Here is a 27444-nt window from a genome sequence, read left to right as displayed (position 1 = left end):
ATATCATGTGATATCATATACTATTTGTCTTTCTCTGACTTACTTCACTCAGAATAATATCATGTAGGTCCATCCCTGTTGTTGTGCCTGGCAATATTTTCTTCTTTTTTATGGCCAAGTAGTAGTCCCATTGAGTGTGTGTGTGTGTGTGTATTCCATTTTCTTAAGCCAGTCGACTGTTGTTGGGCACTTGGGTTGTTTCTATGTCTTGGCTATTATAGATAGTGCTGCTGTGAACACTGAGGTACATGTATCTTTTTGAATTAGAGTTTTCACTTTTTTCTGGGTCAATACCCAGGAGTGGGGTTGCTGCATCATATGGTAGTTCTCTGTTTAGCTTTTTGAGGAACTGTTTTCCATGGTGGCTGCACCAATTTACATTCCCAAGAACAGTGTAGGAGGGTTCCCTTTTCTCTATACCCTCTCCAGAATTTATAATTTGTAGACTTTTTGATGATAGCCATTATGACTGGTGTGAGGTGATACCTCATTGTGGTTTTGATTTGCATTTCTCTAATAATTAGTGATGTTGAGCATCTTTTCATTTGCCTTTTGGCCATCTGTGTGTCTTTGGAAAAATACCTATTTAGGTCTTCTGGCCATTTTTTGATTGGGTTGTTTGCTTTTTTGCTATTGAGTTGTATGAGCTGTTTGTACATTTTGGATATTAACTTCTTGTTTGTCACATTGCTTGCAAATATTTTCTCCCATTCCATAGGTTGTCTTTTCATTTTGTTGATGGTTTGTTTTGCTGTGCAAAAGGTTTTAAGTGTGATTAAGGTCCATTTATTTATTTTACTGACCTCAGAGTTTTTATGCTTTAGTCTCCATGGAGTGGCTATTCTGAATATACAGAAGTCAATATTCTAGATGTTGACTTCCAAAATCTTAGAGCCTGCTGCCTCATATAGCTATCTTGGAAGGCTATAAGAGAGAGTTAATGTTTCCTTTCTAGCACTTATTACAAACCTGATATTATATTATGTTTATTATATTATATCATATTATATTATATTAATTTATGATTCTATGCCTCCTATGATAGCATGTTAAATACAGGTATACTTTAAGAAACATGTTACTGTCTTTATGGTTCACTGTTGAGTCTCCAGATCAATGTAATTGTTGAACGAATGACAATAAATGAATGTGTGGTAGGAAGAGAAGCATTTCCTCATTCATAAGAATATGGATTCCGATCCTTGGGATTGTCAGAAAAGAGCTATGAACACCAAACCTCCTCAGTTATAACTTAAATGCACTTCTCATAGAAACAATATCGTACATATTAATTATATATTACATATGTTGATAGCTTTTTGTGAGACTTATGGCCTAGGAACCCAACTTCTTCTAATGAAAACTTTTTATTATAGGATATGATTTCCAAGATTCAGATAGGTTAGTTACAAGTAATGTGGGAGTGGTGCCTTTTCATAAGCTAAACTGCCTAAACCCATGGTATCCAAATCAGTTGATAATAAATTGCCATATAATGACTATATGCCCTTAAAAGTAAATATTAATATGTTGTTTGACTGTTCGCAGCCTTGCTGAGTTTCTACATGACACACGAGCCATTCTGCTCTTATTAATAATTGAAATTGCATGAAGTCCAAATACTGTGCACAGTTTACTTCAGAAGCCAGGCCAAATCCATTCTAGGAGACACCATTCATTCCTTCTTTTTCATAGACAAAACCCAAAAGGCATTTCCTAGAATTATAGAATAGTTACACTACTCATCAACCACTGATTTAAAAATTAAATTCAAAGCACCCTCTAAATCAAAACTCATGAACTATCCTCTATTATCACTATTGTTTCATTAAAAGAGGGAATTCTAATACTAAAAATAATAAACATATAATCCCCAAATAAAGAATAATCCATTAAATTGAACAAATTGGGTTTTTTGAAATACCTACTACATTTTTCTCATTTCTTTAAGAATTAGTGAAGATTTTGTCACAGTCCCATTGGCTAACATTTGGAAATGATGTAAAATTTGTATCTTCATTTACGGACTGAAACAATTTAACTTCTTGTCCAGGATTTTTAAAAATCTGCCATGTTTCCTCTCTCTTGTATTTTTACACTCAATTAAAGTATAAGTATTTTTCTAGAAAACCTTTACATTGCTCAGGTGTTTACCATTGTTTCTCAGTGTATGCACCCAGACCCTAGTTGGTAGATTTAATAAAAAACTGCACTAAGTATACAGTTCATCTTTGAAGAGTATACGAAATAAAATACTGTTTAGAATTGATTCTAAGCAAAAAAGTGAATAAAGCAATCTGAAACCAATACAATTACATAGGACTGATATGAGGATGCCTAGAGCAAGTTGGTCCCGACTAAATAATTTTAACCTTAAGACTTCCATCCAAGGTTTAATCATACTCTTTAGGCTTCAGCAAAATGGAATCTAAGTGAAACTTTAATCTGATAACTTAATGGACTGTAGCCTCTCCTTTGAACTCAGAGTACTGATAGTAATGTTCATGCCCAGTGCACTCTCCCTTTGTTTTCCCAAATCTCTAACATGCTCAGAAACACATCCATGTACAAACACACAGGCACACACAACCCAGTACTAGATACAGAAAAACACACTCAGAAGGTGTCCAGGACTAAATATGTCTATGTGCTAGGAGTCCTAATAAAAACATCACGTGCTAGAACCCTGTGGAAGTGTTTTCTGGAATTAACCCAATATTTGAACTCTTATTCTTATCCCTGGGCACCTGACTTTATTTCTGGTTCTGAATCTTAAATTTTTCCTGGATTATGATTTCTGAACCCTTCTCACTTTTTGGTGCCCTCTTTCATTTATTCAACAAAATAACACTTACTGTAAATCTGTTTTGCACTAGTACTGTATACATTGTAAATGGAGAAATGAAAGACAAACTCTGTGCTGCCCTTAGTCTAATGGAGAAAAGTCTGTAACTATTAATTCATAAGCATTATCAGTCACTTACTAGGTGCCAGTGACTGTATTTGGCATTGCAGAATCAAATATGGATATCTTATCTCCGCTTTAAAACCCAGATTTTAACACACCTGTTTGTTCCATCCTACTTCTGGCTACAGTAGTATTTGCCACTCTTGGGTCTAGATGTCTTCCAGGTTGGTGCATATTGTCATAGCCAGCTTAAGTGAAGAAGGAGGTGGTTTATGTAAACAAGTGATGTTCCCCAGTGGTTTTATTTCATCTTTTCTTGTTTAACTTCATTAAACATGATGGCAGTGTTCATTATTCAAACTGGGTTATGTCCTGATTAAGGGAAGAATCATTTTTCTAAGACCGGTGTCTGAGGTTAGCAATTACTCTATTGCTTTTCCTAATGAGTTTCAATATATCATGAAAAAAATGGAGACTCAGTTCATAGTGATACCCATGTTAAGTACTGAAGTGTGCTACTCCCTGCTCTTTCTCCTGCCTCTCTGTAAGGAGGAAAGACAATATCACCTTGTGTTTTTCTAGTTTGTTGCCACATATGGTGAAGGCATTGAGGCCTTTATAAATTTATACAACCCATTATCTGATTCCTCAAGTTTCCTGGGTCATTTTCTGAGTACATTTCTTTAAATTTTTCTTTATTGCTGAAAATCTTAATTTCTTTTCTGTTTTCGCATATCTTTAGCCAAACAAAATCCAGCCAATACCGTGGGCTGCTTTCATTTTACAGCAACATATGTACAACCATTTAAGAACTGAAATACTATTTTGGCTTTCATTTTTATTTAAAAAAAAAAGGGGTTATATAGACCAGCAGATAGGAGATTTTGAATGATCATTCATTCTTTGTAACTGTCATAGAAAAAATGTAAAAAAAAGTAAATAAAAAAACTTAAAAAAATTAAAGTGTAAATTGTATCTCTTCTAAAATGGTAGTAGTTTGCTCACAGAAAAAGAAAGAATAAGATTCAAGTAATGTGAAGGAACTTCACATTATTTTGATTTTTAATATATTTAAAAGAACTGTGTACATTTAGATTATAATTGAGCGAAAGGAAACAATTTTTTTAATCCAACTGAAATTTTCTTTTCTTTGTATTTCTAAACCTGAAACCTGGGCCTCATTTGGGTCTTATACTAGGATAAGATATAGTTTTTAACATTTTATTTATTTTTTCTAGAATATCAGCCTGGGGTAATCTCAAATAGGAAATTTTGGAATTTAAATATGTTCAAAATCCTGAAGTAAAAAAATATAGTATAGCTAATGATGATAAGAGTTATTCCTAATAAAAACTGAGTTAAGACTCTTAAAAAGCCGGCTTGGGATACAGAAGAAAGTATTTCAGTCAGATGTTAGAAAAATAAGGTGCGTCATGAAAGGAAGGTTTGCTGTATAAGTTTTCTTAGTGCAGATAATTTTGGTGAATTTCTACTTGAAGAATTTGAATAGAAGATCAGTTCAACAAATATGTACAGAGAAGTCAAGTATTTTGCTGAAGCATCCAAAATATGAATATATAGTATCCTTCTCTCAAGGAACTTTTTGTTTAGTTTGAGAAACAGGCACACTATAAATATGATTCAGTGTACTATAGTCATCTACACTTATTGGATATTTTTATAGAAATCTGGCTAGAAGTTAGACTCACCCAGGAGAGGCCTTGTATGTGGTGAGAGGTTAAGAGCAAGGACTTTGAAGTGATGTTGCCAGAATCATATCTCCACAATTCATTAACTTTCTAGTTTTACCATCTAAATAATAATAACCTCCTTATTGGATTGTGGTTAGTATAACCTGTATTAAAACGTGAAATATTTAGGAAAGTTCTAGGCATGTTTTTAATTCTTAACAAATTTTAACAAATATTATCATATATTATTAAAATACATATTCCTGGGTTCCAGGATTCTGTAGGTTGTGTGTACTACCCAAGAGGTGGCATTTTTAATAAACCATCAGAGGTGGTAATGATGCAATTGATGAATAAACCACCATTTGGAAACTTCTGTTGTAGGTCATTCAAATTGAGACAATAAAAGAAAGTAGCAACTTTACAATAATATTTTCAGTTAAAACAGGAAGAATGAAGAGATACTATATGAATAAATAGTTCAGAAGGAAATGAAAAGAAAAAATAAAAATTAGGTAGGCTTTACCTGTAAAAATATTAAACTAAGGCACATTATTTATGTAAGCATGACCCCATTAAGTTGAATGGGAATTCTCTGCACATAGATACTTACCAAGGAAAATTTGGCCTATATATATATATATATATATATATATAGGCCAGGTTTATATATGTGTGTACATATATATATATATAAAAATGAGACTCAGTACATCTATTGCTGAATGTTTAATTCTGTAAGCTTTAAGGTATTTTAGCTGAGGAGGGAAAAAATGAGCTAAGGGGTTTAACTAGAAAAAAATGACCTCAGCCATTATTCAGTTTTCATTTAGTGGTACATTTTCAAAACCAGGCTACATATATCAAGTTCAGTTATTTAATATCAAGTTTTTATAATTATATATTCTTTATGGTTACTGATTCTACTTAGATATAATTGTATATTCTATTGTGGATACCAGGGCGCCTCTTTTAATGTCTTTCCTCTAATGAAGATAGTCCAGATTTTTGAAATATGCTTAAATATATGTATAGATGTATGTTTATTTAATATTAATTTATGAAAGTCAGAAGAATCTTAACCTTTCAAATATAACTTGTATATGCAGAATACAGAAAAATGGTATAAATCAACTGGTTTGCAAGGCAGAAATAGAGACACAGATGTAGAGAACAAACATGGACACCAAGTTGGGAAAGCAGGAGAGTTGGGGGAGAATGAATTGGGAGATTGGGATTGCCAAACATATATTACTAATAAGAAAAAAAATATCAAATTGTACACTTTAAATATATGCAGTTTATTGTATGTCAATGGTATCTCAATAAAAGTTCTTAAAGAAAAAAACAAATATAACTTGTAGTCACAGTCAGACATTGTTTTTCAGTTATGTACAAAACATTAAACTGTTTATAATAAATTAGTGCAAATGCCTCTTAAGTTAGATATTGTGTACATATGCAGACAGCTGGCAGGTTGTCAATGTGATCAGTTTTTTTTTCATGGCTCCTTTGTGTCAGACTTCTGTGACTAGGACAAGTATATTTTTGACTCATTTATTAGCTCTACTTTGTTATGAGTGGAATATCTCAAAATGGGAACAAATTCGTCTTCTCATGAATATAAGTGTATACTTTGCTGCTCAATGTGAGAAAAACATAGACTGTCAAATTGGGGGCATATCAATTGCTCTCTAATTGTTGTTGCAGAAATGAGCTGTGTCAGCAGTAAGGCTGTATGAAACCATAAAATAAATACTTAGAGAAAGATCATCAAGAAAGTGTTTCTGCTTTAATGATGCTACGAGGTGGTCAGCTTTAAATTCTTGTGAAAATTAAAAGTACACTGAGATTTTCAACCAAAACAAAAAATTTAATTATGAATATTGAGCTCTATAAAACTTTTTTCTTTGCTTTTTAAAAATTTCCAGTATGTATTGCTTTGTTACATTTTGTAACAATTACATTTCTAGTATTTTTCTTTTGATATGGAGTACTTTTTGTGAGAATTATAATTAAATGTGATCAAAAAATTATTGAGACTCTACTTCTTATTCATTATGTATTAAAGAAACTTTTCCATTTAGTCTTGTAATTTACTTTTCTCATTTGCGCCAAGTGAGCTGGAGTATATGAACTGGAGTCATTATGGCTCATATACTTTTTTGGGGGGAGGTAAGTGAAAGATAATCTATGTCCCAGTGTTAAAACTTTACATTTAGCCCAACTAATTAGATCTTGTCAAGGCAGAAATTTCAGATACCATACCATTATAAAACTTTAACATCCTGTTTTATGTGAAAAGAAACTGATTAGAGCAAATCTCAACATCACCTGAAATAACGTGCTTTTATTTACATGAATCACTGAAGTTTTTAAATGTTATGCTTCAGCCATTAAATACAGTTTTACAATCTTCTGAGGCTTCCGTGGGCTTGTCAACTGTCACTTCTCTGATAATTAGGAACAGAGATACACAGATAAATGAAATTCACAATGATTCCGTTAGCCCCTTATTTCACTAGATTCAATTCTCTTTACTATAAAACCTTTCCTGGAGCTGCCAAGTCTTAACAACATTTGACAGAATTGAGTTTAACCTTTTCTTTCTTTCCTTGCCATTCTTCTGGTGGGAGTTACTATTGAGAGGAAAAAAAATAGTGGCCAGAGCAAAAGGCTGGCAACATTTCAGGGTTGACATGCCAAGTGTTCTTTGACTAAACTGCATCTAGAAAAAGGAGGGAGGAATAACTCATTCAAAAATTCTTTCTGTTCCATTGCTGTAGATCCCAGCATACCACTGAGTAAAGCAGTAAGATAATCAAATGGCTTTTGGTATTTTCTTTCGTTCATTCATTCACTCATTCATTCATTCATTTTTTCATTCTTACATATAAACAATCAACATGTATTGTTTGTATAGTTTTCCATGCATAATTCTAAACATTGGGGATACACAATTGGACACAGGTTTCGCTGTCTTAGAATGAATCCATTGGCTGATACAGATATGTAAACTGACAATGGAGTAAAAATTAGGCATAACGAAAAATGCATCAGAGGGGAGTAGTCAAAATTTAAGATATTATATGGTATGCCAACACATAGACTCAATAATCAGTCAACACCATAACTTAGAATTTCCCAAAATATGTTCTGTGAAATGTTTAGCAGAATGCTCACATGCTTTATGAATAAAAGAGTTCTCTGGCTATACAAGCATGGAAAATAGTATAATATATAAAACTAAATAGAATAATTTAATGCATAGCTTTACTATACTGATGTGCATATTATACAGACTTACTTTACACATGTGTGTAGAGTTCTCAAAGCTTTAAATATTCGTATCTTAAAAAGAGATGCACTAGGAAGAGGTTCATGGTTATTTTGCTAAAGAACACTTGTTTTCAGTGAAGTATTTGGTGGGATTCTAGTTGCATAGAAAGTACTTTGAGAGACATTAATAAATTCTTAAGCTTTCATTCAAAGTTAAACAAAAATAAAGTACAGAATAAAATTTGGAAAATAAAAACTATGGCTGTGCTTTGGAAAGACTACGAGAGAGTGACTTCCTTTACTTCATTCCCTAGTTTGCCTGCAAATGACTTGTTTCCAATGAACTCTTCTTCTCTTACTCTGGCAGGCATCACGGTATATTGTTCTGGCAGGCATCATGGTATCTTGCTCTGGCAGGCATCATGGTATCGTGAATTAAAACTTGAGCTTTGAAGTCAGATACATCTGAATTCCAGTTTCTGTTGATTTGTGTTCATTAATTGTGCAGCAGTTTCTTCTGGTCTTTAATTCTCATTTCTCTCAATTTTCTCCTCTCCTTTTCTCTTCTCTGTGTGTGTGTGGGTGTGTGTGTACGTGTGTATTTAGTTCTTTGCAGATTCATCACCTGTGGAGGTTTGTGTATTCATCACCTCTTCAATACCAGGGACAATAGCACAAGGATCTCTCATATTGCCCTTTTATGACCATGCTCAAATCTCTCGTGCTTCCCCGTACTCCTCTCTCTAAAGTCTGGCAACCACCAAGCCTTACTCCACTTCCAAAATTGTGTTATTTCACAAATATTATATTAATGGACTCATACAACATTTAACATTTTGAGAATGATTTTTCTCCTTCAACATAATTCCTTATGGATTTGCTTGTATCAGTAGCTTATTGATTTGTACCGCTGAGTACTGTTCTATGGTACATTTGTACCAGAGTTTGTTCAATCATTCACCCTTTGAACGTGATATGGGCTGATTATAGTTTCAGGGCTAATAAAAAAAAAAAAACTGCTATGAATATGCATGTACAGATATTTGTGTGAACATAACTTTTTATTCAGCCTGGGATTAATGTCAATTAAAATTGCTACATTGTATAGTAATTGCATGTTTAGTTTCGTAAGAAACTGCTAGTTTTCTAGAGTACTGTACCATTTTACATTTCACCAGCAGTGTATAAGCAATCCAGTTTCTCCACATACTCATCATCATTTGATGCAGTCACTCTTCGAAAACTTAATTTCAGATAGGTGCATAGTAATATCTCGTTATTTTTAAAAAAAAAATTATTGGAGTATAGTTGGTTTATAATGCTGTGTTAGTTTCACGTGTATAGCAAAGTGAATCAGTTATACATATACATATATACAATACTATATATAAAATAGATAACTAATCAGGACCTACTCTATAGCACAGAGAATGTTACTCAATACTCTGTAATGGCCTATATGGGAAAAGAATCAAAAAAGAGTGGAGATATATATATATATATATCATTGTGATTTTTATGTGAATTTTTCTGATGGCTAATGACATTCAGTATTTTTTTCATATGTTTACCTGTGATCTGTGTATCCTTAAGATGTCTGTTTATATCTTTTGTCAATTTTCTAATTACATTATTTATTTTTTGCTGGTGAGTTTTGAGTAATCTTCATTTTTGAGTTAGTTTTGATTGATATGGAATTCTTGGTTGACAGATTTTTTTTCTTTCAGCAATTTGACTATGTCATTCCACTTGCTACTAGCCTGCATTGCTTTTGCTGATGAATCAGTTAATTATTAATTCTTGTTCTTTAGTTGATGAGTGGTTTTCCTCCTGCTGCTTTCAAAACTTTTTTAATGTCTTGGAATTCAGCAGTGCTACTGTAATGTGTCTAGGCCTGAATTTTTGTGTGTACACTACTTGGATTCAGTGGGCCTTTCAGATTTATATATCAATGTTTTTCATCAAAGTTTGGAAAATTTTGATATTTATTAAAATATTGACTTTTTGTTTTGTTTATGGTTTCCTTTGCTATGCAAAGCTTTTGAGTTTAATTAGATCCCATTGGTTTGTTTTTGTTTTTATTTCCATTACTCTGAGAGGTGGATGGAAAAAGATATTGCTGCAGTTTATGTCAAAGCCTATGTTTTTCTCTAAGAGTGTTATAGTATCTGGTCTTATATTTAAGTCTTTAATCCATTTTGAGTTTATTTTTGTGTATGGTGTTAAAGAATATTCTAATTTCATTCTTCTACCTGTAGCTGTCCAGTTTTCCCAGCACCACTTGTTGAAGAGACTGTCTTTTCTCTGTTGTATATTCTTGCCTCCTTTGTCATTATTAGGTGACCATAGGTGGATGGATTTATTTCTGGGCTTTCTATCCTGATCTATATTTCTGTTTTTGTGCCAGCACCATACTGTTTTGAAGACTGTAGCTATGTAATATAGTCTGAAGTCAGGGAGCCTGATTCCTTTAGCTCTGTGTTTCTTTCTCAAGATTTCTTTGGCTATTTTGGGTCTTTTCTGTCTCCATACAAATTTTAACATTTTTTGTTCTAGTTCTGTGAAAAATGCCTTTGGTAATTTGATAGGGATTGCATTGAATTTGTAGATTGCCTTGGGTAGTATAGTTATTTTGACAATATTGATTATTCCAATCCAAGAACATGGTATGTCCCTCCATCTTTTTGTGTCTTCTTCGATTTCTTTCATCAATGTCTTATTATTTTCAGAGTACAGGTCTTTTGTCTCCTTAGGTAGGTATATTGCTAGGTATCTTATTCTTTTTGATGCAATTGTAAATGGGATTGTTTCTTTAATTTCTCTTTCTGACTTTTTGTTATTAGTGTATACAAATGCAAGATTTCTGTGTATTAATTTTGTAGCCTGCAACTTTACGGAAATTCGTTGATGAGCTCTAGTAGTTTCCTGGTACCATCTTTAGGATTTTCTATGCATAGTATCATGTCGTCTGTAAACAGTGACAATTTTACTTCTTTATTTCCAATATGGATTCCTTTCATTTCTTTTTATTCTCTAATTGCTATGGCCAGGCTAAAATATTGTGCCTGTCATTTTTTTCTCTCTTCTTCTTTTGTATTCTTGCTATACATATGTGGATATGCTTTACTTAGTTCTAGAGGTCTCTCAGGCTCTGTCTACTTTTTATTCACTCTTTCTCTGTATTCTTCAGATTGGGTCCTTTTTATTGATCTAGTCTCATGAATTTAGTGTATTTTTCCTGTTCTCTTATACTTTCATCACCATATAATTATATGGATGTTATAAAACATAACTTATAGTAGTTTTATTTGTATTTAAAGTATATATAAGTGTTTTATCATATTTAAAATTTGCATTTCCCCTCATCATTATATATTTGAGATCTTTATATAAATGAATTAATGTTAACTTTTGCATAATGATGTATAGTATGAGTATAACATATTTTATTCATTCCTGTTGATGGAAGTGGTTTCAAGTATTTGGCCATTATAACGTTGTAGGTATCATCTTGGCATATCTATCCCTAGTCACATGTGAAATTTCTAGTTTAAAAAGTGTTACATTTATCATATATTGCCAAATAGCTCCCTGAATTTGGCTACAAATATATTCTCCCATCAACAGCATGGAAGAGTTCCTGTTTCCTGTAGCCGTTCTAAAACTTGATTCCATATCTGCCTACATCTTCCCTAATAAACACACATTTAAATTACAAAAATTATCCTGTGTTCAGTATAACCAGCCAAAAATGGAATGGAGAAATATTATCTAAGAGCTTGAAATTTCCAGGAGTAAGGACTGTTAGTTATTAACTATTAGTTGTATAGCAAACAGAACAATAAATGGAAGTCAGTGACTGTTACTTCCTGTAATTATGGATATATCTTTTATCATATACAGAGTCCTGTTTGCTTATCTACTAATGGATATAGAAATATCAAATATTATCTAAGATTATTTAGGCTAAAAAATTCTATATTTCTGTACCATAACTAGACTTACCTGTTATCTACATTTGCTCCATTTATGTTTCCTATTACTAGAATATATTGGTGAAAGGGATTATGTTGATAAGCAGAGAAAAAGGCAGTTAAAAACTTGTTTCAGTTTGAAGATTTAAATCCCAATGCAAAATTAATTTCACTATTCCCACTTGTGGTTACTAACTTAAGGATAAAAGGGCCTCAAGATGATTAAGGGACAATCTAGGAAGATATGGAAAATGTATAGGCAGAAGATCCAAGTAGGAAGAACAAATGTAAGATTTCTCTTCCCAACTGCTGTAATTTCACTAATGCTGTAAAGGTTTTATATTTACCTAGGATTCTTAGCATTCTCAGAAAAAAATCTATTTTCACAATAATTCTCAAATAAAAAAATTCCTTAATAAAATACATTCAAATATTTAGATTGAGTTGATAGAAATTTTCTGTAAGTATTAGTCAATCACTGTCTTCAACTAGCTTGCTCTGTTTTAAAACTCCACAGTTTAATGTAGGTCAAAATTAAATTTGCATTAAACTAATGATCAAAAACACAAAAATGAATGCTAAAAATTTGGCATTGCCACTTTAGAACTATCACTGAACATTTAAAATTTTCATATACAGTTTTTGGTAAAAATGTGTACTTCCACTTAAGGAGCTATTTTTGTTGAGAGCAGTTTTTTGGCCAGAAGAGGCTCAAATGAAAAAGGGGGAAATTGCAATGGATCCCTGACTATTCCTTCTTTTACTTCCACCCCAAAGATAGAATGGGGTTCTGAGAAATAAACCTGTTCTGTATGGAAGTTCCAGCTTCTGACTAGACAACACAGTAACTGTAGAGGCCCTCTATTTCTACAGTGCTGTTAGTACAGCTGAGGCAAGTGGATGCTGTGAACTTTCATTCATATGATGGCAATATAATCACTTAAACTTGAATAAACTCAAAGCCTTAATATGGCTGTTTCCCAACAAAACTGAGACGGAATTTGTGTTGAATAGCCACTGATTACAAGAACATGATTAACATGAGATATGGAATTGATTATGGGGGCTGTCATGAAGGCCTACACCAGAAATGTAACATCATCTATTGAAAAATGAGGGCCACATAAAGACCAGAGACCACAGACAATGGCATGTTTTCTGGTATATTTTATAGGCTGGATAAATAATCCAGAGTTGCAAATGGTTTACTGAAATCTTTTTTTTTTTTTTTTTGCCAGAATAGCAAATATATAATTGTATCTATTTTGCCTGAAACATTAAGTTCACCAGAGGTTAATCTACTTTATTTTCATTAAATTGAATCCCAAGTGAAATAGTTTTTTTCTTCACTTACTGAAACTTTTATACTGCTTTGAAAAGAAGCCTTCTCCACAGAGTTCTTAGCTATCTTAGCTATCTATAATAGAACAGTATTTATATTAAAGAGAGTAGTAATGTCACTCTAAACTTTTAAGTGTTATTGAAAACGTATATTTAAATAACACCTGGAGGACCATCTCTAACACCTCATAATGACTGTCATGAAGGAATTCTTCATTGTGAGTGTCTGTGTGTGTCTGTGTGTGTGTGTCCACTGTGAAACCCTGAAACATAAGAGAAACATATGATTCCTTAGATCTTAAAATCTCTGTGGTAAATGCGTACTTTTACTTATGCAAGTATGTTACAGATCACAATCATCTCTTTAGAAAGATATAAACTCACAGACTGTGAACTTTTGTAATAGTACGCAAAAGATTCTTTATATTACCACAGTTTTACAAATTATCAAATGTTGGACTATCTCTTGGTATATATAATAGGATACAAAAAATACTGTGATAAGACCCTATTGCATAAAAATGGAGGTGTCTCAATATATTGTGTAAAATGGAACTAAAATAGATTAGTGGTTTATAAATCTATTTTTAGCTGCTTCTTTTAAAATTTTAACTCAAGGCACAAAATTACTGACAAACTAGACAACATGTCACATTTAATGGAACTGCTTTTTAATATAACACTGATGAGATCGTTTAAAACTTTAAATAAGTTTATTAACTTGTTAATTTCAGGCATCCCTATTCACTTAGTTCATTCTGCCTTTTAAAATTGCTATTAAGTTGATGTTTGATTTTGCTTTCCTAAGTAAATTTTCAAGAAAAAAGCCAGTTAAAACCTTGAAGTATTCATGATATATTTTAACATTTTATATAATGTGAAACTGTTTAATATATACCTTCTTTAAAGTGGAATAACAACAAATATATAAGTGGTCATGATATGTACATTTTCTTTTCTGTTTTTGGATTATGTTCGTTACAATATTTTTCTAAGAAACATCTTTTTGTTTAAATCATAAACTTCTCTGTCAGTGTTTTATTTGATGTTGTGCTTTTGATTTTTTCCAGTCTCTAAGTTATTTCTTGTGCGCTTGGATGTCTTTTAAAGAATAAATGTAGAGAGAATCCATATTTTTTCTTTCTTTCCTTTTTTAAAAAAAATAATTACTGACTGCAACATTAAAGAAAAAAATATGAATTGTTTCTGCAGGTGAAAAAAATCTCCTTTTTACCATTCATATTTAGTGTTGTAGACAGTTGCTCAATTGTCTATAAATTTCCCTGTGAAAATATTCATATGAACTTGAAAGTTTTCATCGCTGTCTTTCTCAAGTGATTTTGTTTCACAAAGTGAATGGCGCCCATAAATATTTCTACTATTCTATGGGCAATAAAGTAATTGACTTCACCTTTATTTCATACATAGAAAATTAATTGACTCATTTCTAGCAATATTGCTATATCCTACTCATGAATTTTAAAGATGTTTTAAACAACTCAAACACGTATTTGATGAGATTCTTTTTTCCACTAACATATTATTGAGGAAACGTAGCAAGATTATTGATTCAAATTATTTTTGCTGAAAGTTGATACATTTGTCATATTTCTTTTACTAAAGAACCATACCTATTAAAGAGATTGAACTTTTGAAACAGAAACTAATACTACATATTTCTTCCTTTTAAACTATTTTGTCCTTATGTTTGTGCATAAAAACCGAGCTACTTCTCTTGCTCCATGGACTTCTGTGGTCTTGATCAAAAAGTCAGTAAACTGACCAAGGAAGGATGGGTGCTAGACGTCTACAGTAAAGGCCCACAATTTTATCTTTTGAAAACATAAATACCTAGTTCATTAGGTAATGAAAAATTTTCTCTTTTGTTGGTTAAAATGACCTCATGTGCCCCTGTATTTTATGCATTAAAATTTTAACCCTTTCATAGGAGAAAACAGGAATTAATATCAGAGACTTCTGATCTTAGACGTTGATGTGGCACTAATTAGTGTATCAGTCTCTCTGGATCTCAGTTTACTCCTCTGCAAAATGCTGTGGCTGTGTTCTGTGTGATTATGTCACATATATAGTGTGTAATGAGAAAATTAGTCTTCTCAAATGTAGGTTGACTAACTGTATCTCTGACCTGTTCTTCCTGTATTGTATTATAGCTTTGAGGTTTTTACACATTCCATTATTACCTTTGAATTACAATAAAATTTCTTTCAAAACATTATGACCCAAGATAAAGTTTGTTCTTCCACTTGACTCTCACTGTTTAAGCATTTCGGCAGCTGCTGGACAGGCGGGAGGACTAGGAACTCATATCTGTGTCCAAAATGCACTGGTCTTAATAGTAGAGTGTTTCTTTCTAATGAGGAATGGCCTCTAGTGGACAGTAACAAATCAAAGATGGTAAGAACAGACAAAAAGTCTGTGCCAACAATAATAGGATTCCTCTCTTTTTCTGCCATTAATCATGTTTCTGAGTCACTTATTCTTTGAGTATTTTTCTGGCCCATTTTCTCTCAGAGGAAATGTCCTGGATTGAATGTATTAGGTAACAGCGAACTTCTGCACACACACACAGACAAATGAGCTCAATTGTATATTCAACAGGGAGGAAAAATGTAATGATTTTATGTAAGCATAGCAAGTCATAAAATGTTATGGGAAAGAATTAGTAATAGTTTATCATGCACCTGGGAAAAATGAGAAAATAATTCATTTAGGTTCTTATTTGAGTATATTATACCCAATTTTAATCAGTATAGCAAAATTGAAAAAAATGAAATAATGAAACTAAAAATCTGATATTAAAAATATAAATTACTGTGAAAAACTAGACATTAATAGCAAAACAAAAGATCTGGTGCATTTGAAGTTTCTGATTTTTTATATTGTATCTCTTCTGATTTTTACAAGAGTGGGAAGCTTCCAGAAATTCTAGACTTTAGGTAAACATGTGATGCAGTAGCAATTGGAACGTGTTGCTCACTAGTTAAAAGGGGTAAAATGCCTGACTTCTGAATTTGAGCACGTAGTCAAACTCTTTCCCAGGTACTTTCTAAGATCATGGAGAGGTACTACTCTTTTAAAAACAACAGTTAAATAGTAATCTGAGGTCAGGATATCTTCAGTGAAGTTAGCAAACATACTACACACACACAAAGAAAATAAAAAGTAAATAATATCTAACAATATTTTGAATAAAGCGAAAAGCTTAGAATTAGTTTCTTTTGGAGCTTTTCAAAATGCATTGTGTAAAAAATATTGTGATATTAAAGGATAATGGACAGTTATCCCTATATTCAAAGAAGCATTTGTGTGTAAACAAGGTCTTGTTAACAAATTTATGCTTTGGACACTTCAGAGTACAGCTAGAAGCAGTTGATTTCTAGCTGTATTTTAACATCACTCTGCCAAAGAATATCATGAGGATGGTCTTAATACTGTTTGACTGAAATAGGAAAGAAGGTATAGTGTCACTAATTGCACTAGTGACATGCCACATCCTGTATAGAATGGTGAAGAAGGCTGTGAGTGAAAAATAAAAACTGAATACATTAAAACATTTCATGCTAAAAAATATCTAACATATCTAAACTAAGCTGTAAATTATAATTGGGAAAATGTAATGCTAAAGAAAAATAGTTCTATAGGTTCATATGCAAAACTCAACTAAAAATAATTATATGATTGTAATAAGAAAATGTCTTAAAATAAATTCCTAGGGGTTTTTACTGAAGACTCTGGACTTAGGAAGGATATGTGTATGTTTGATATTAACTCATTCATTATAAAATATTTACTGAGTACCCTACTCTTGTGTCCTGTGGTGCTGGATTCTGAGATATAGTAGAGAAAAAGAAAATTGTCTTTACCTTCATATCTGTGTTTCAGAGTATTAGATACAAATAGAGAAAGACAAGAGAGAGAGAAAGAAAGAGAAAGGAAGAAAAGAAAGGAAGGAAGGAAGAGAGAAAAAAAAATTATTTATGGTTATACCGTCTGATAAAAAAGTGAATTTAGTATCAGCAGAGTATAGTAGCAATCAATGCAGTGAACCAAGGAATCCCACACACAAACACAGACATCAAGGACAGAGACATGCTAATAAGAAGGCAGAGGTACAGACAGGCATAGGGAATGCTCAGAAGGTCAGGATGGTATTTTGTGAGCTTGGGAAAATCTGGTCTTCAGTTTTCTCATTTCTAAAACGAACAATAGGACCAGGTCTTTTAAGGCCACTTCTGATGTTTTATACTGGATATTAGATGATTGGGATAGAGAGTTTCAATTTTCACTTTAGATTGTGTAACCAGTATGCCAGTGGTGAAGTCTTGCTTTATACATCTAGATACTGTAAGAGCTGGAAATAATTCTAGGGCTTCAGGCTGAGAATCTGTCCTCTGTACAAGACCAGTCAAGTATTTATATGCAGGCCTCTACTACAAAGTTTCTGACCACTGTACTTTAGCCTCAATAAATTATTCTCTGTGTAGAAACAAATATAGACACACAATAATGAAAACAGAACTAGATAATAGGCACTCCCATAACTTGAAAGGTCAAAATCTACTCTGTTAACTTGATGATTCTTTGTGTGTATTTTGGGACATAATGTAAGGGGAGATTTTAGTCAAGGTTGTGTGTCCTGAATCAGTGTTTTAAGTTATGAAGGCAAAAGAAGTGATGTATAGGCTGTGGGATTGGAAATAAAATCAATGCTAACGCAATAAGAGACAATAGGAGCTTTGGGCAAGAAACCTAATAGGGCAATGAGAGGCAGGCAGGGAGAAAATAGTTCTTAATAGCTTGGGTAGGATAAGTTGGTAACTCCATGATACACACATGGGTATGAAAATAAGTCTTTTTTCTTTTCCACTTCTCTGATGAATGTGGCTGACTTGCGATGCCTAGCCAGGCATGGGATTAGAATGCAACTGACTTGGAGTTCTCAGTGGCCAGTGGGAAAAGGATCAAACCTAAGCATTTGGGACAGAAATCAAGCCAGCCCAAGCTCAGTGTGTAACCAGTTCTTTAATATTAAGGCAAAGAAATAGGAATGAGGAGAAAGCAAACATGGAGAAAAAGCCTGGGCTCAGAGAGTGGGTCTTGAGGAGTAGTTGCACCTGAAGAGCAGAGCTACACTCACCATATTACGTTCAGTGACCACACGTCCAAAATGCCTAGGCACCTCACTTGTAGTAGTGAGCAAATACTTTTATTAAACCATGGGAATCATAGGAATTCCAACAAAATTAAACTGAAAATACTGTGTTTTCTGTCTGTGCCCTTCATTAAATTATGGTAATCTTGTTAACATGACATCTGCAAAAGCATCTAGGAATATAACTGCTATGATCGTAAGTTCTTGATGAGTGTTACTTTCTCTTCATCCCCGTATTTCTTCTTCATAAATAAGATATTTGCAGAGGACAGCAGGATGTCTTTTTTAAAAAGGGAAGAAAACTTTGAAGAATTAAGCATTTTATTTCAGCTAGTCAATCTAAAATAAATGAAATATTTTTGTTTGTTTCTTAGTGTATTTGTCTAAATAGGAGCAGATATTTATTGGAAATGTGTCTATATTACCTTTTTTATTCTCTGAATGGCTTATGGCCATAATTATTGAAATTAGTCTTCCTATTCATTCATTAGAAATAGAAAATGTGAGCCTTCATTTATATTTTGGACACTTGAAAAGAAAAATAAATAAAATGCCACCATGATAAATTCTAATATCAAAGAAAATTACAGTTTTTCTCTTCTTAATTGAGAATATTCAGAGAAGGAACGTGCTTATGCACATACTTTGAAATTATCACCCGAAGCAGTAACTATTAAACTGTCTTGTCAAGTGCTGCTTGGCTTGCATTTTTAATAATGTTTGTGGTACCTTGGACTTTGTACAGACAAAGGCTGTGAATTGCTTGCCTTATAATCTTGGAAGATGCTGCCAATCCCGTTTCCTTTTACTTGTCCAGTTCCTATGACTTGCTAGCAGGGTCCTATTGGAATATATGATGCAGAAATAAGTCTTCTATAAATGATTTAAGGCCTAGGATTTGAAATACGTTTGTGGTTTGCATTGGAGGACTATTAAAAAATAAGAGAATCTGAAACAGAGATAACATAGCATTTTGGTTTTCCTTTTTCAGAGAAGAGCTTTTTTTATTCTCTTTTCCAATTTATTAATTCAAAGAAAATACATTTAATTAATCTTACAATAACTTGATTGTTTCTGTTGTTTTCATTTGGTTAGCTGAGGTGCTTTTCTCGTGAAATATTAATCATGACATTCATTAACCATTGATAATAAATATGTTGATACCTGGATGGCTTCAGGAAGAAACTGTAAGTAGTTTAATGAGAAGGAAAGCTGATTTAGGAAATTAGAGGCTGAGTACAATTTATATACATTTTGGGAGAGGACAAAAGTAAGATTAAAGGAATGAACTAAGGTTTCATGTAACACCCTAATGTGAAAGTTGTTAAGTAAGATACAATCTTGATGTCTCTCTCTTGTGAATTTAAGGAGCTCAGCAGTTTTCCCTCATTAACACCTTTTACTTCTATCTGTCTGATGGCAGCTAGGATTCTGAGAGGGGCCATCTGAGGTATACGATTTATGTGCATCCCTTGTGATGGCACATTTTTCACGTCTTTGTCAGTTGAACAGAATCAAAAACTAATGCTCCATTTAATTTCATGTCTAAAGAAATGAGGTTCTGTGAAGTTTATTGTCTATAATACTTAATGTCCAAAATCACATTCTGGATTTATTGAAAGTCAGTATGTATGGTTTCATTGCTCTGTATGTTTCAGGACAGTTTTTAAAGACTTAAAATTATATGTAGTTTTATCCACCCAGATTGTAAACAGGTTTAAAAAATTTCTTGTTATAATAACATCTTTATAAAGAATAAAAATCTGATTTTAGACTGTTTAGAAAGTGGTATGGTACTTTGACATTCTCAAAACTGTAGTATTTTACTAGGAAAGAGATAGGTTTAGATCTCTCTTTGGCTGAATATTGGAAGTATTTTGGAAGCTATATAAATCATACTAAATTTTTCTACATCCTGTATATATTTAGAACTTCCAAGGTCATTGTGCATAAAATAATGCATTGGTAAGAAAGAATTAATGCATTCCTAGGATATGTATAACAAAAAATTAGTATATAAAATGACAAGGCTCTCCATATTACTAATCTATAATTTTTATCTCTATTTTCTCTCTATCTCTAGGTTTATATTTGTGACTAAATGTATGAATAAACACTTAGTTATCCAATTTGTAAAAGAGTCCTAACCAGATTGGTTCAATGAAATAAACATCTATTATTAAACTAGTGAATTTTCTTTCAAGTTTTATTACAGTTTTGTTATTTATAACATGCCAGAGTTAAACAAATGTGGATTCAATTGTAACATTTTTCTCCCTTCTTTTCCACATTTACTGCTTTCTTTTTCTCATTGTCATTTTAAAAAAATTGTACTTCCTTTTTTCTGTCAGACTTTCTTCCAAATATACATACTTTCCTTTCACTGCTTCTTGTTAAACACATCCATGTTGAATTTTCTTTTATTTTTGCTGTGAAATACACGATTTTGTCTGGGGAATATCATTCACATGTCTTCACGCTTGAGTTACATCGGAGACAATGACTAATACTTTGTGAATTTACTTAATTAAAAAAGGGAAATGATTTTTAAAAATCTTCACTATATAGCTTCTTCTCTCAATACTGTATATTGAGGCTGCAGAAATTTTATGCCTGAATTAGTTTTCTTTGACTATTTTTGCTGGTTATTTTCTAATTGTCTTAATTTTTTGTCTTTCTATTTTATATTACACAGTGGGAAGAAATTGGTGAAGTTGATGAAAATTATGCCCCTATCCACACATACCAAGTATGCAAAGTTATGGAACAGAATCAGAATAACTGGCTTTTGACCAGTTGGATCTCCAACGAAGGTGCTTCCAGAATCTTCATAGAACTCAAGTTTACTCTGAGGGACTGCAACAGTCTTCCTGGGGGACTGGGGACCTGTAAGGAAACTTTTAACATGTATTACTTTGAGTCAGATGATGAGAATGGGAGAAACATCAAGGAAAACCAGTACATCAAAATTGATACCATTGCTGCCGATGAAAGCTTTACAGAACTTGATCTTGGTGACCGTGTCATGAAGCTGAATACAGAAGTCAGAGATGTAGGACCTCTAAGCAAAAAGGGATTTTATCTCGCTTTTCAGGATGTGGGTGCTTGCATTGCTCTCGTTTCTGTGCGTGTGTACTATAAAAAATGCCCTTCTGTGGTACGACACTTGGCTATCTTCCCTGACACAATCACTGGAGCTGATTCTTCGCAGTTGCTTGAAGTGTCGGGCTCCTGTGTCAACCATTCTGTGACAGATGAACCACCCAAAATGCACTGCAGTGCTGAAGGGGAGTGGCTGGTGCCCATCGGGAAATGCATGTGCAAGGCAGGATATGAAGAGAAGAACGGCACCTGTCAAGGTAAGAGTTTGCCTGTGGATGTGCAGGGGCTGCCTGCTTCAGTTGGATCATGTATATGTATTTCTTCCACTGATTATGAGCAAATGACCTTTTACTTTGCTAATTTATGGAGATTATTTCCCTTCAAGTTTGATTTCTCTCTTAGAATTTTAAAACTTCTGGCAGTGATGAAAGATTTAATGTAATATTTTATTGGATATACATAATTAATACTCAGAATGTCTTACTTGCAGCGAAATATTTCATATTCATTTGCTTTCAGAAGTTTTATTTTTGAATAACTCAGATCAAGGGATTCTTTCTTTGTATATAACTTTCTTTATATGATTATTGTCTGCTACTCTATTGCTACTTTATCTCCATGAAGAGAAAAATAGTGCACTTTACTCATTATATGAAATTCAAATGTAAACGTTCAGTGAGACTTGTTTTGGCATGCTTTTAACTGCCTTTTCAAAATTCTTCAGATACAAGTTCAGCTGCATGAACTTCATTGGAAAATATGTGTGACAGGACTTAGTTTACTGTGTTATTTACATATAATAGCTATTACATGCTTGCTTTTAAGAATTTACAGGTCAATTTTAAATGCATAATAAATACTGCCCAAGAAAATAACTATTTGGAGGTAGAGCCAATACAGAAAGGTCATTTCAAAGCAATTTATACTTGGAGATTTTTTTCTGTTTTGATTTTTCTTTTAAATTGAAACTTGATCATGCATGCTTCCTTCTTCATTTGAAAATACCCTCATTTTGCCCAGTATGGTGAGTTGCCGTTTTAAACTTGGATCTTTATCAGTGACTTTTTGGAACAGAATAGTACTTTATGTCAAAGTGAAGAACAGCTTATGAAGAAGAAAACACATTTTCCTTAAATGAAGAAAAATTCATCCTTATGAACCTGAACTTGTTTTCACTGTGATGTGTACATGTCAAATAATATGTATTAACTGGGGAGAAAACCAAATGCTGAGAAGTCCCTCAATCCCACTGGTAGCTTCAGGTGCATTTTTTTTTTTTCTAAATCCAGTATATAATGTGGGTCAAACTGTCTCAGGTTTGTTCAGGACTGACTGTAGATTGACCATAGATCCAGGGAAACAAAACTAGGGAAATTTCCTGTAAAGTATACTGATTTTGCTTAATTACGTCTCTCTAGAAACACACTGTATCATATTTAAACTTCCTTTTTCAGCATCACCTCATATTTGTATACTATCTGCAATTAAGTGTATGATTGTTTCTCCAATGTACAACTGTCTATCCCTTTATATGCACATATAAAGTTTTATTAAATCAAAATTATGTCAGATATGTTTTTAAGTTTGTCAAAGAAATGAATCAGATTTTATTTACGACTGGATTTAAAGGAAAGTTCTAAATACCATTACGTTCACTTTTCTTTTTGAGCAGACTTCTTGGTATAAGGTGAAGATATATGTAATTGTAGAATCAGAAGTGGGAGTTAAATATAATTCATTAAATACATTGTATTCTTTTCCCTAAAATATTTAGAATATGCATCTTATTATTTCTAAGAATTTGTTTACTAGTATTATAAAGCAGCATGCTCAATTTGATTACTTGTTTTTATCATTTTAGCAAATGATATGTGGTAGCTTTAGTGCAGAACACTGTCTTCATCCAGACTGATACAAGGTGTAGAGGACGTCTGCGTTTGCAGGATACTTTTTGATTGTTGCTGGGACTGAAATATTCTGCAGGTGCTTATTATGAAAATATTTTGGGGAGGTAGTGTTCTGACAGGATGCTTTTTAGTGCATGCATTTACTGCAACTTTCTCTTCTAGTACGCTTACTAATTGAGGAGTAGAGACATGAGAGAAAGAGGGGTGGACTGGAGAGGCTACCTTGTAGGAAACTTCACTAAACTGGATTCTGTCTTAATGTGCTTATTATCCTACTCTGGTTGGAGGAACAAAGGCTGTGCGGTCATGAAGGCTGCAGACTACACAGCCCCAGAAGTTGTTCTACACAGTGTACTCTACATGAATAGTGCCTCTTGATGTTTTCCCATGTACAAATGATATGTGGTGGCTCTAGGAGGAATTTCAAATGTTTATTCTATAAATAACATGTCTTGTTGAATGAATAAATAAATGTTGAAGATTTGTTTTGGAGAATTAAGGCATCACATATAGTCCCATATAAATAAATATATGCATTTAAACTTATACATAATATGTACATGCAAATGTAAACGTATGTATGTGTGTGTATGTGTGTATCATGTACAATTCCTCCATAATACTAACTCATTCTGATTTTAATATACTGTCCCCAAACCTTTAAGTAGGGATGATGATGTTTTGGAACTATCCTTGATAGACCAGAAATCTAGGAATCATTCTTGACATCTCCTTCCTACTCACCTCCCAGTTTCAATCCATCACAAAGTATTTATAGAAATTACCACTCAATTATCTCATAAAATGATCCACTTTTCTCTGTTCCCTTTTTCCTCTAACCTATAAGCATATCTTTTTGGAACTTTATTTTTAAATATAATGAATGACTTTTTATATAGTTTTGGTTTTTGAGCCATGTGAGTGTACCATGTCTACAAAAATGCAAACCTGGTAATTACACACACTCATCCTCCTTAGTCCCTGCCTACTTCCAACACACTTACTTTAGACACTTCAGTGGTTTCCTTTAAAGTTTTTAAAGTAGCCTAAGATCTTGCATGACTTTGCTCCTGTTAGCTCTCTAGACACATCTTAAACTATGCTTCCTCCTCTTTTGTATGCACTAGCCACGTTGGCTCACTTTTAGTTTCTCAAAGACAGTTTGCTCACTTTCATTACTTGTTCTTCTACGATTCTGTTCCCTTTCCCTGAAACATTATTTTACCTCCCTTATGCCTAATTAACTCATATGAATCCTTCAGACCTGTGTTCCAGCATCTCCTGCTCAAGAGCTATCCCTGACCCCTGAAGACTAGGTCAGGGCCCTCTATTATTTACTCACATATTTTCCTTCATAAAACCGTTTAGAGTTATTATTTTGCACATATTTGTTAACTTATTATTTGATTAGACTGTATACTCCTTGATGACAGCAGTGGTAGACGTTATCTTAGGGAGAAAGAAATCAAAAGGCAAGAGATGAGGAAAATGAATTCAAAAGAGGAAGTAGAATAAGCAGTCATAAAAGAATACTGTGCTTTGAAATTATTTATTTTAAATAAATAATTATGTTTATTTTACCTTTGTACTTAACCGTAGAAAACATCCTTGGTCATAAAATTGACAAATGTGTCTTTTAAATTAATCTTTACTTAGTCCAAATAATCTCAGGCCAAATTTTCAAGTTTCAGGTATTAAATCATATATGATTGGTATATGATGTATTAACTATTATAGAGGTCATCTAAGTGATTTTTGTAGACCTCAAACATCACATGCTGAAATGTGTTTATAATATGGCATATTACATATTTACATTTAATTACTCAGTTTCTTTGATAATCAAAATATGTTGGGATTTAATTTAGGCTATAACTATAATAAGAGGCTGGCATTGGAGTAAACCTGTTGTAATGATTGTCATATGTTAAGACTTACAGAGTCTGTACTAGGAGGTTACCAGGTAGTTGCTGTCAGATCATGTTCATGTGACCTGATATGCATACAGGGCATGATGGACTTGACCCAAAGGCTTTTAGCAACTAAATCTTGAGGGATCAGAATGCTAGGCAGCTCATTAACATATAGCTTCAATCCAGAAGACAATCAAGAAGTGATTCAGAAAGCAGTTCATATTTAACTTCCTTTAAGAGAATTTGACTACCTTTTCCATAATAATCTGATTTTAACAAGGTAACCAAATACTCCAGTGTCTATTGTATTAACTTAAAATATAGAGTGAATTTATTTTTCTAAAGCTTACTAATATTCCTGAATTTTCTATAATAAGCTGCCTTAAGTATACAAATTTATTTCTTTGAAATATTCCTTATTTTCATGAACTAATAATGTATTAAATCCATTTATACAAGTATGTTTCCATATTTGTTATTTATTATTATTTCTGATGAAATTCATGCTATTTTTTCTCTTAAGAGTCAAGTGAAATTTTTTTGAGTACAAAATTGTTAGCAAAAACCCATTTTGGAAGTTTCTGCTTTTTGTTGAAGTGAATGTGTTTGACAGAAGTAATTGAGTTCACATGAATCAAATGCTGCCTGCTGAGTTCTCTTGTGATTATGTTGCTGACTTACTCAGATGCAAGGCAAGACCACTAATCTTCATCAGTTGCTAGTGGAATGAAGTAGTAATTTGAAATTACCCCTAGATAATTATAGTTTCACTTATATCAAATGGAGGAAAGAGATTTAGATTGTGGGTCACTGCCAAAACCAGTCAGAGTGAGGAAGGTATATAGTGCGTGCTCAAACACAGGGTAAGGGGTGTTACATGCCAAGGGCTGTGGAGAAAAAGCACTTATTAATTGTCCAACTGGGAGATGATTGCACAGCAAGGAAATGTAGTGAAAATACTGAGCTCAAGAAAGAGCCTTGGTTCAGAAACAGTACAGATACTGCAGGGAGTAGTATGTTGATCATTCAAACTTCTGGTGCATATTTATGTCTGAAACAAAATTGGCTGGAAATTTAGAGTATTAGGTATTCATGTAATTATGCATTGGAGAGCCTAGTTATTTTTAATTAGGCACATGACCAGAAAACATCAAAGGGGTTGAACTTTTGGTCCTATTTGGTATGCTATTTTATGCAACAAAAAGAAACTAATTTTAATTTAAGAATTTTAACCAAAGATGGCGATTATGAAAGTACAGAGTGTCAATGGTATGTGAGTATATGTGTGTGTATATGTGTCCTACCACTAAGACAATCAAGTAGTTAAGTCATTTCATCTATTTGCAGGTATTACACATGAGAATAATAAAATAGATTTTTTCTTTTTAACTCCTCCCTTGAATAATTTTGGATTAGTTCTATTAAAATGTTAGAGCATACTCTACATTTTTTTGTTGTTTTTGCTTTTTTTTTTTTCCCCTAAATCAAAGTTTTTCAACACTAATACTATTGATATTTTGGGCCAGATACTAGCTGCTTGGGGGGAGAGGTGGTCTTATTCACTGTAGGTTATTTAGCAGCTCCCTGGGCCTCTAACCCACTAGATTCAGTAGTATACCCGACTCCTGATTTTTGATAGTCAAAAATGCCTCCATATATTGCCAAATGTGCCCTGGTGGCAAAATCTCTCTTAGTAGAGAACCACTAATTGAAATATACTCTCTCTGCCTACGTGAGCAGATGTGCTGCTAAAAGCTAAATATATTTATAGACTGGTTACCTTTGCAAAAGTGAACATTTTTCTGCAGAACAGAAGAAGTATACATTTCTTAAAATGCATATACATTTTGAAATGTGCCTATTTTAACTTGGATATAGAGATATGGGGATATACGATATCAGGACATATGCTGCTGATGAGAGGCAGCATACTCTAGTGTTTTAAGCATGCAGATTCTGAGACAGAATACCTGGATTCAAATCCTTCCTCTGCCATTTATCAGCTCTACATCCCTGTCCAAGTTATTGAATCTCTTTATTCCTTGCTTTCCTCGTCTCTAACTACTTCATAGCAATCCTAGGAGATATTATATGAGAATTATTTAGAATAGTGCCTAGAAAACAGTACTTATTCAATAAACATTAGCTATATGTTA

At 32.9% G+C, this 27444-nt stretch overlaps 1 protein-coding gene across 5 annotated transcripts in view; it reads left to right on the top strand.

Annotated features, from left to right (window-relative positions):
* Positions 1 to 27444, top strand: part of EPHA5 (EPH receptor A5) — a 320729-nt gene that overhangs the window by 40828 nt on the left and 252457 nt on the right. For all 5 annotated transcript variants that reach the window (XM_057728863.1, XM_057728861.1, XM_057728862.1 and 2 more), the window contains exon 3: positions 21062 to 21725. In XM_057728863.1, the coding sequence (XP_057584846.1) occupies positions 21062 to 21725 (664 nt within the window). The remainder of the gene's footprint in view (positions 1 to 21061; positions 21726 to 27444) is intronic.

The sequence above is a fragment of the Hippopotamus amphibius genome, chromosome 3, assembly GCF_030028045.1.
Source record: "Hippopotamus amphibius kiboko isolate mHipAmp2 chromosome 3, mHipAmp2.hap2, whole genome shotgun sequence".
In the NCBI taxonomy this organism is placed as follows: Eukaryota; Metazoa; Chordata; class Mammalia; order Artiodactyla; family Hippopotamidae; genus Hippopotamus; species Hippopotamus amphibius.
This window is presented reverse-complemented; position numbering and strand designations above follow the sequence as displayed.